This window comes from Cajanus cajan, chromosome 4 (assembly GCF_000230855.2).
Source record: "Cajanus cajan strain Asha chromosome 4, NIPB_CcT2T_4, whole genome shotgun sequence".
In the NCBI taxonomy this organism is placed as follows: Eukaryota; Viridiplantae; Streptophyta; class Magnoliopsida; order Fabales; family Fabaceae; genus Cajanus; species Cajanus cajan.
In genome coordinates, this window is record NC_138520.1 from 68,748,033 (window position 1) to 68,759,032 (window position 11,000).

Here is an 11,000-nt window from a genome sequence, read left to right on the forward strand (position 1 = left end):
ATAAATATTGATCACAATTGGAAACTGGTTTGATTTGAGACGTTGTTTCAAAGTTGAAAATATTGATGTTGACTTTTAATGTTATATACCTATCATATATAAATAAAAAAAATGTATGTGTGCATGTTTTGCACGTACAAAGACAAGCTACCAAATCATCTGTGTCCCTCTTTGTACTTTGGTTATAAATCTCTCTTTTTAACCTTTGATGTTAGATTTGGTTAACTTTTGTATGTGTTTCTCTAATTTAACTTCCATTTTATTGCTTTAGATTCGAAGAGGAGTAAAAGTAGTACAGATATAGATATATTAGTTGCTGTCTTAATAGCAGCTGTTGCTTGTGTTTTAGCAACATCTGCTATAATCATTCTCCTGGTTTTTATAAGACATGGCAAATACCAGCGCATGATATCCAAGAAAGGTAGGTGCAAGTATTCCAAGGTTTTCTGCTACAGTGTCATTTTGGATTTCTTTGAAAAACGGGATTTAAATGCCTATTTCTTTTTGCAGCCCCCAATGTATCTATTAAACTAGACAACGTTAAAGAATTTAGTCTCAAAGAATTGGCTCTTGCTACAAACAATTTTAGCAGCTCAACTAAAGTTGGCCAAGGAGGTTATGGGAATGTCTATAAGGGCATTTTATCTGGGGGAACACTATTAGAAATAGAATGATAATATCTTCATTCTATATTTATCTAGTTATAGTTGTTTCAGTTACTATTAGATATAGGATTAGTTGTTATTTTCACATCTTATCTCTTAGATAAAGTTAGTCGTTTGTACTGTATATATAACCAACTCTCAGATGTTTCGGTACTGATATATGAAATCATATTCTTGAGGTTTTTATTGATCTTTCTCTTCTTCTCTCTTTTCACAAATTCTTCCTTTATCATTTTTCTCGTGTACGATTACAAGCACTCACAAACACTTGTGGCCATTAAACGAGCAGCAGAAGGTTCCTTACAAGGCCAAAAAGAGTTTTTGACTGAGATTGAACTTTTATCAAGATTACACCATCGAAATCTTGTCTCTCTCATTGGATATTGTGATGAAGAAAAGGAACAGGTATTATTAGAGTATATAATATTAGTTCGTTAAGAAGTTAGTTATATATATGATTAATCCAATAGGATCTATAAATAGGGATATTTGTAATTCATTTTATTATCTTTTTAAGTCAATTAGAATGTATTTCTATGATATTCACCTTCTTTATTTTGAGTTTTTATGGTGTATGGTAGTATCATGTGAGTGTTGTTTGTATTTTTCACAAAATTCTGATATGGCCAAAATATACTAGTATTGAAGATTTGACATCAACTAATAATATGACTAAAATAAAATATATAAGTTACAGTACTGACCTTTAGGTCAAAACTCACGTTCTTAAGATATATATATATATATATATATATATATATATATATATATATAGAGAGAGAGAGAGAGAGAGAGAGAGATCTTAAGATATATATATATATATATATAGAGAGAGAGAGAGAGGAGGGTTCAAACGACACCGGTGTAACTTTTACTAAGTGTTACACCGCTCAATAACTTTAAATTAAATGTGAATTTTGTAAATCCAACTGTTAGATTGAAAGTTCACATAACTTTATATGTGTATATCAAATTTTGTTAAAATTGAACAACAACTTGAAGGTGATCAAAATATTCATATTTTAGTGTATTTTAAAATGAATATATTACGTCAATTTTGTTTTATAAAAATAAAATATCAAATCATCTTGGATTAATATAAAATTTTGTATATATAATCTAAGAGATATGAACTTTTAATTTAACGGTTACATTTACAAAATTCGCATTTAATATAAAGTTATTGAATGGTGTAACACTTAGTAAAAGTTACACCGGTGTCGTTTTAACCCTCCTCATATATATATATATATTAGTTGCTACAATTTTGTTATTTGTATTATCTTGAAACTAGTGTTGTTGAAGAATTTGAATTTGTTGTGCATGAATCTGAATAATGATTAAAGAATGCCATAGCATAAGGTACATTCCTCTAACTATTAAGGCAGTTTTCTTAAAAAGATAGAGAAATTTTCAATTAGTCCCTGAACCAATATGCATCCAGTTTGTCTCCTTTAGTCTATTTAAACCTTTTGTTGTTCTTTCTGTTGATATGGTTTGGTGTGTCTGTTCTGTTATGCTCCTGGTCACAGGCGAGATGAGTTCACTAATAAGGGGCACATGATTTGCATGCTCTAACCGGTTTCCATATTGATTCTGTCACTACTGACTACATACTCTTATTATGTCAATATAGACTGTAGTTAGTTTCTTCGATGTTTCTATCTTTTATAATACATTGAAGAAAGCTTATCTTTGAAATTTGTAATCTTTTTCTTAGACATGTTTTGACATATCAGCTAGACAGTTTACAATTAATAATTTGTTCTCATCTATTCTTTCTGCTGGTTCAGATGCTGGTTTATGAATTCATGCCCAATGGCACCCTAAGGGACTGGATTTCTGGTATGAAATTGTTGGAATTTTCTATATTAAAACTAGAAATTCTATGCCTATGTGAAATATAAATAGATATATCTACCACCTTGTTTTGTTAGTGCATATTATCTCCTTTTCATATTCATGTTTTCAGCTCTCCAGTTTTGGGTTTCATTTGCAAAAATATTATATATGCTCAAGCAATTTTGAATATCATTTTGGGAAATGTTTAGGATTTTATAGTAAGTTTAACAGCTTCTCTAATCTGAACTCTGTTGTATTGGCACAACTGGTGAGTTTTTTATGCTTGATGTGTGAGGAAAAATAATATCTCAATAGATAGAAATTCAATCTATATGAATGCTTTTAAAAACACTCATCGTTTACTCCTAGTATTTGAGGCAGTCATGTTGAAAAAAGAAATCATGATAGTAGCAATAATCTTAGTGATGTCAATGATGCATGTAAGATATGATCCAAAGTTAATAGATACTATGCTTGACAGGTAAAAATGAAGAAAGCAAGGAAAGACAAAATTTTGGTATGGGGTTGAAAATTGTCAAGGGTGCAGCCAAAGGCATACTATATCTGCATACAGAAGCTAACCCTCCAATATTCCACCGAGATATAAAAACCAGCAACATACTTTTGGACTCCAAATTTACAGCTAAAGTGGCTGATTTTGGACTGTCACGTCTTGCACCATATGAAGAAGGAAGTGGTACCAAGTACTTGTCGACAGTTGTGAAGGGAACACCAGTAAGTTTGTCAAAGAATTTTTTTGAATGATTTCAATACTTAAGGCCTAGAATTATATTGAGAAATTTCTTATTAAAATTAAATATTTCAACATATACTTTTTTGTGCAATTTTGAGATTTTTCTGGCTTGTCATTTCCTACCCTTATAGTGTTGCTTGTAAAGCTTATGATCGATTATCTTTGGTGTTAAAATAATGATAAAACTTAATACAGTTTCTTAGGTGTAATTGATATTATTCTCCAATCAAAATTAAAGTTTTATTTTAATAATATGCATTGTATTTAATGTAAATTTCATTAATATACATTTACACATATTGCGGAAGAAAAATTATTTTGATTAGAGAACATTACCAATCACATTTAAAAAATTCTAACTAAATTTTATTTTTAAAATAATGTTTAATTAACAAAAGTCAAGTTTGCGAATATTGATTAATCTTTAATTGTTAACTTTAAGAGACTGCATAAACAATGTCTATTGATAAAACAAAATGTTATGGTGTACTTTTAATTTGTTCTTATCATTAAGTCATATACATGGGGGTGCTGCAATTTTTGAGTCCATTCTTTCCTAGCTAGCACTGAAAATCAATACTATTTTTTCCGCAGGGTTACCTGGACCCAGAATATGTGTTGACTCATAAGTTTACCGACAAAAGTGATGTCTATAGCCTAGGAGTTGTGTTTCTTGAGATTTTGACGGGCATGCAACCAATATCACGTGGGAAACACATTGTTAACGAGGTAATCTTTACTGTTTCTCTCTGCCATGTTAGATCACTATATCACTAAAAATATTTTGTATAAAAAATGTCAAGGAAAAATTTATTAGAGTAAATTAATTACATTGATAGTATGATATTTTGCAAAATTGCATATAAACCTCCTGTTTTTTCTACTCTTACACTAATTTTCCTTAACTGACACTGACACTCCTTCAACAATATATTGATTGTTGATTGCTTGAAAAATATTCCACTGTGTATCCTCTACAACGGATATTGCTGTAAATATTAAACAATAGGAGGTTATTACGGAAGTACAATGTGCAGAAAAATTTCACATTTGAATTGTTGGTTATTTGATTATTTGCATAGCATGTAGAAAGGAATTAATAACAAGTAAACAAGGCAATATAAGTAACGACACACAATTTGGTATCACTGTCAGATTAAAGTGGCTTGTCGGTCTGGCATGATATATGCCACCATAAAGAGCAAAATGGGTTTATACCAATCTGATTGCTTGGACAAGTTTTTAACTCTGGCCCTCAGTTGTTGCCAAGACAATCCAGAAGAGAGACCATCAATGCTAGATGTGGTGAGGGAACTTGAAGATATTGTTGCAATGTTATTAGAAAGTGACACTAGTTACCCAGATGTTACCTTCGATAATTCAGGTCAAATGGTACCCTCATCATCTTTAGGATCTAATGTGGCAAGAGAGGACCAACACAAGTATGCTTATGTGTCTGGAAGTAATCTTGTCAGTGATGTCATTCCCACCATTGTTCCTCGCTGATATATATGTTATGTTATGCTTGTCTACCTCATATATTATTCCAAATAATGTAACTATACCCATTATCCAGGATAAATATCTCTTTGATCAGAATTGAAGCCTTACTTTAATAATATGTGTTGATATTTAATAAAATCTTTTATTACACATTTTATTTGATTGAAGAATGACACTAATAGTACGGATGACACTCTATGTAAGTATTATCCTTGATAAAAATATGGAAGCATTAGTTTTTTATTGTCTCAAAAATGTGGAAGCATCTTATTTCATGATTAGTGATTACAAAGCCTCTTAAAATTTCTACGGTCGTGCATTGCATGAGCACTTCGTCTAGTATTAGCTGAAAATAATGTTGTTCCTCCGTGAAATCATGAAGTTGTACAAGCCTTCCAATTTTGGATGCTCAGAGTAATCTTGAGTATGTCTTTTCGCCTATATATCCTGGTAACATCATGGATATCTTGATCTATTTGCATTGAATCGTTAGATTAATCATGATGAAAGCAACATGTAAAGACAAGTTAAATCCAAACTAGACCCTCCAAAAAATATATATATAAAAAAATAAAAGAACAATATTGGAACTTCTTTTGTGATTGTTATCCACATTTTTTTTTGGATGGGTAGTATATTCATGGGTTGATGGTCAAAAACTATTTCTTTAACTATGTTCTTTCATACATATGACTTAAAGATCGAATTTGATCATATGCTTAAAAGAATATAATTATTTCTTAATTATATTATATTATATTGGTTCCATGATCCACCACAACCTTATGACTTATTTGGGGGACAGGAAGAAATTGAAAGAAATTAATGAGATGGAATAAGTAAAATTTGTTTTGATAAGAAATAAAATAAAATTTGTAGTTATTTAATAGAGTGAAATTAATATTTTAAAATTATATTTTATATAATTAAATTTTTTATGTAAGAATAAATAATATATACACAATTATTATTTTATCCTTTTTTTATTGAAGTGGTATTATATTTTTTAAAATATAATATAGTAGTATAATCAATTATAAGCTTGTTTCATAATGGATTATGTCACCTTTTACGATGAATGATTATATATTTTATATAATGATCATCCAATTGTGGCCTTCCATGATCCGCAATGATTGAGGACATCAACTTTAAAGGTTCTAATTATCAGTTCAATATTAGTAATGAGAGCAAGCGAAACTATGAAAATGAAAAACCTAAGAGTGAACAAGAATGAAAGGAGAAGGGTGAGGATTTGAGGGGAGGGGAAGATCTAAGGTCAAAGGAAATTAACCATAACTATTTAATAACCATTTATGAATGCAATTATTACACTCAGACCATAACTAGTTTTACATGACCATTTTAATTTGATAAAACTGATTATAATTTTAAATAATCAATTTTATATTTAAAATCGAATAGATATACACACTTATATACATATATATATATATATATATATATATATATATAACTGGTTATAACTAAATTTGGTTATATAATAAGTTATAAGCAAAACTAATTTTAAAAAAAAATTAAAACTGATTTTATACTTGATGCATTTTTATAATTATTTTATGTTTTAATTATTCTCTCTTTTAGAAAATATAATAATTATCTATAATGAAAGCATTTTTAAGATCATTCTTCAAAAAAAAAAAAACTTTTTTTTAATTTTTTTTCTTCAATAATAATTTTAGAAATTTTTCTTAACATCTATTTTTTTAATCAATCATTTTATTTTTTTTAAAATTAAATTTTAATATGTTTAAAAATGGTTGTAAAAAAATTGTTATGATTTGATTATAGTAACCACTTATTAAAAAAACCACTTATCATAAATAGTTAATTTTTATAACAATTTTATTAATCAATTAATTAGAATAAGTGATAATGATTTGTGTTTTTTTAATCAAATTATTCAAAAATTAAATATTAGGTATGAAATAGATTATATTAGAGGAGAAATATTTATCTTGTATATATTTATACAAAAGATAGTCATTATTTTTAATAATAGAAATTTCATACCAGTATGATTAAAAAATGGAAAGGGAGAAAGGGAGTTTAAATAGCAAAATGAGAAATGTGAACAGTGATCCATTTGGACTACTGATGGGCAAAGCCCATAAAAAGAAACCCAAGGTGATGGCCCAGTTTGAGAGGAGAAGGAGAAAATGTGGCTGACAAGAGAGACACGTATACCATCATCACCATCACATACATACATACATCATAAGTTGCGTCTTTAAAATATTTCTTATAGATAAAAAATAATAATAATAATCATTTTGTGTGACGAATAAATTATGCATGACATAACATAAGATGTAAAGATCCATATTCCGATATTAACTCAAATATTGGAAAAAATGAAAAACTCCTTTTTATGGAGGCTTGAATCTTAGCAAGTTAGACGAAAATAACATTCCAAAGTAAGAAACTCATTTTCAATATTGATACCGAAAGGTTAAAATCTTTATTTCATCCTTTATAATATTTTTTTTTCAATTTAATCTTATTTTAATTTTTTATTTCAATTTAGTCCTTAATAATTTAAATTATTATAATTTGGGACTTCCATTCAAATGATTTAAACGGAATTAACTGTTGGTTACGTGGATGTCAGGTGAATGCCATGTAGATGTCACGTAGATGCGTAGGTGGATGTCAAATTTCTTGAATACACCTGGAACCAGAACGGCCCGTTCTGGTTGCACTCTTGGTGTTTTAATTTTGTACCTGGAACGGGTCGTTCTAGATGCAAAATTAACACTCCAATAGTGTAACCAGAACGGGCCGTTCTGGTCCAGAATGGTCGATGGTTATAGTTTACGGTTGTGAATCGTACAAGAAAAAAGACCTAAGGTACAAAGCATTTCAAACACTAGATTTGGTAATATTGTCAATGGGGAATGATAACTTCAATTGCTAAACATTTGGGCTATACAATGTATCATTAAGGACGATGCAGTGTATCATTAAGGACGATGCAGTGTATCATTAAGGACAATGGTAGTAAGTTTTATTTCATTGTTAATCAAACTGGAGTGAACCACTTACTACCAAATTGACACTATATAGTCAAGGATGAAACGAAACAGTGTTTCCCCTTGAAGTCATTGACGATGTACCCCAACAATAACAACCTGTTCTTGAGGAGGTTAAACCTGAATTTTTATGGTTTAGGGTTTCCCTTCAGTGTTACCCAGATAATTTCCTTTCTCAATAATTTCTTTGAACTTTTTTAGTATATGTTATGTTCTGAATTTTTGTTTTCAGTTTTTGAACCATGTTTCTGTCTTTGAATTTATGATATGTTATGAATTTTTATTTTCAATTTTTGAATCACATTGCGGCATTTTAGTCAACGTATGCATGAAGTTGGCGTTCTGGAACGGGCCGTTCTGAATCTAGAACGACCCGTTCTAACACCAGAACGGCCCGTTCTGCTACACTCATGGTGGTGTTAAATTTGTATTTGGAACGGCTCGTTCTAGTTGCAAAATTAACATATAACATGTGCAAGCACAACGGGCCGTTCTGGTTCTAGATACATTTATGAAATTTGGCATCCACTTATGCATCTACTTGGCATCCACCTGGCATCCACGTGACTAACAGTTAACTCCATTTAAATCATTTGAACGAAAATCTCAAATTATAATAATTTAAATTATTGAGAACTAAATTAAAACAAAAAATTAAAATGGGACTAAATTAAAAAAAAAAATATTACAAGGGTTTTAACCATACCGAAAAGATATGAGTTACCTTTTTATCAAGCAAAATCATTTCAATACTACTTCTTAACATGTGATTATGGTAATTAGGAACTTTCCACAATCGTATTACACAAACTTTGATCTTCCAATCTATTTGCCAGGAACAATGTTAAAGAGAAATTCTTCGAGCCATTCTGTAAAAAAAAAAATGTAAGAATATACAAAGAAGCTGATACCGATAAAGGTATTGATTTGACTTTTGGTCATATCAGTGTTAACTATTTTCAAGTTTTGAAAAGTTTGAAAAGTCATGACAATATTATAAAAGTTATAGGGAGTGAGACATTTCAAATCATTAAAAAAAAAATCCCCATAATTTGTATCATGCATATAATGATGTCTAAGTAATTTAAAACCTATTATAAAAAATAATCGTAAACTTTTTTTTCCACCATGTGCTTTATTAAAAAAAATGTAATAAATCTTTAAAAAAATACAGCTCCAGTGTATTATTCAGAAGTTTCTATATAATAACTTATTAAATGTTATGGTATTAATATTAATTAATGAATATATTCTTTTCCATTGTGTAAATAAACATATAATAAATATATGATTAATAGAAAATAAATGGTTTTGCCACAAAACACGTGTAGTTTTAATAAGTGCATTAAATTCAATGTATTAAATGTTAGACTATAACTTATACCTGTTTTAAAATATAAATAAGTATGATTATAAATAATAATAATAATAATAATAGAATTTTCTAAAATGTTTTACCCAATAGGAAAAAATTGTGCCAAAACTTACTAATTATAAAAGATATAGACTGGTGAAGGTCTAAAGGAATTGATTAAATATGTGATTTTTAGATCGTATTGAAATGTATTCTCGGATTAAAGAAAATGAAACTAAATCAAATATCTAGTATTGATAATTAAAAGAAAATAGTCTAGAAAAAGCTCAACAAAGTTTAAATATAGGGATCATTTATTAATTTATTAAAAAAATGTGTTGAAAAAAGATATTGATAACTAAATACAATATCTCTTACACTCTATTTGGGAAAAGGGAAATTGATGAAAAAATGAATGGAAGAGTAAGAAAGTGGAAGGAAGTTAAAATATTGATAGTGTGTTTGAATATGATTTTATGACCCACATCCACCTATGTATTCAAGTCAAATTGTTATAATTGATGCATAAGCTATATATACTTGTTTTTGAAAATTTACGTCAATTTGAATTCAAAATGAATTCCAAACATGCTTTGAATATCTTTAGAAAGAGAGAAGAAGAGAGAGTCCAATTCAAATATGTGTAAGTCTTATGTGAAAAAACTCTCCTTCTAATATGAGGAGAAGTGCATAGAATCTATGACTTAAAATGTTAGAAAAAACTAAAATACCCTTTTATGGTACACAATTGTACATAACACCTATGAGTTTTTTTTTTTCTCAATCTCTTCTTGGAGGCAACTTTTGTCTCAAGCTCCATTTTGATTTCTTTGTTGAGAACAACCTTTTCTTTAGGTATGTAACATTCTCCTCTCTAAATCTAGCTCATTTCTCCTCTTATTAGATTTTAATATAGGTAAGTTATATATTTAGCTTCAAGTGTTCTTGTAAAAAAACCATCATATCTTACTAATCATGTAATGCTCTTGTAAAAAAAAAATCATGTATTATTCTTGAAAGACCAACATATTTGATTAAAAAATCATAGCCTTTTTATTGGGTCATTACTATTATAATATTTAATTACTATAATTCTTTAATTTTAAAAATTCAACTTCTCTATTTCTCTCATATCAAACAACTCCATTAATATTCTATTTCTTACTTACTTTCTTCTTTTTTTTTTCTTCTCTTTTTCCCTATATTTCTTTCCTCTTTTTCTCATACCGGACAATTTTTTTTCCCATCTCTTTCCCTATATTAAAGGTTTGAGGAGTAAGGTGGCAAAATGATTATCCAACTTGATGTGAGTTGACCCATTGTGAATTATGAATTATAGTGGGTTGACTTAAAGAAGTTTTCATTTTTAAGTCTTAAATGAAATTCAAATCCCGCAAAAGTTCATTTTTTTTGGGATTTTTAACATGTCTTTTGCATCTTAAGCCCACATCAAATCATGATTTAATCAATTTAAATATTTTTATTTAATTTAAAATTTAAAGTTAAAATCCTACATTTTATTTGGTTGGTTGGAGATAGTGCAGCTAGTTTGACTTATTTTACCACTTCTAGAATAAAAATTGAAGAAGAGGTGGTGGTGTACGAGACTAGAAAAAGGGATTTGAGTAATTTTACATTAATGAGTTTAATTTCTATGCATTGATTGTGCAATTAAAATTAGGGTAGATGTGGCTTGATACAAAGTGGGGGGTATAAATAGCAAAATGGAAATTGTGAACAGTAATCTTTGGGTACAAACTCATGGGCAAGGCCCACAAAATGAAACCCAAGGTGATGGCCCAGTTTGAGATGAGAAGGAGAAAATGTGG

General features: G+C 28.8%; 1 protein-coding gene across 1 annotated transcript; it reads left to right on the forward strand.

Annotated features, from left to right (window-relative positions):
- The first annotated feature begins 1,945 nt into the window (after nucleotides 1-1,945).
- Nucleotides 1,946-5,202, forward strand: LOC109788949 (putative LRR receptor-like serine/threonine-protein kinase At1g06840). Its single transcript, XM_083072897.1, has 3 exons — nucleotides 1,946-3,242; nucleotides 3,856-3,990; nucleotides 4,417-5,202. The coding sequence occupies exons 1-3, from the start codon at nucleotides 3,027-3,029 to the stop codon at nucleotides 4,765-4,767; spliced, it is 702 nt and encodes a 233-aa protein (XP_082929023.1). The 5' UTR covers nucleotides 1,946-3,026; the 3' UTR covers nucleotides 4,768-5,202.
- Nucleotides 5,203-11,000: the final 5,798 nt, after the last annotated feature.

What these genes read in the sequence shown, in the direction of transcription:
- LOC109788949 (XM_083072897.1), top strand. Translation starts at nt 3,027, where the DNA reads ATGGGGTTGAAAATTGTCAAGGGTGCAGCCAAAGGCATACTATATCTG. An exon ending in CAGTTGTGAAGGGAACACCA is followed by an intron (nt 3,243 to 3,855) that starts GTAAGTTTGTCA and finishes TTTTTTCCGCAG; the next exon opens with GGTTACCTGGACCCAGAATA. An exon ending in GGAAACACATTGTTAACGAG is followed by an intron (nt 3,991 to 4,416) that starts GTAATCTTTACT and finishes TATCACTGTCAG; the next exon opens with ATTAAAGTGGCTTGTCGGTC.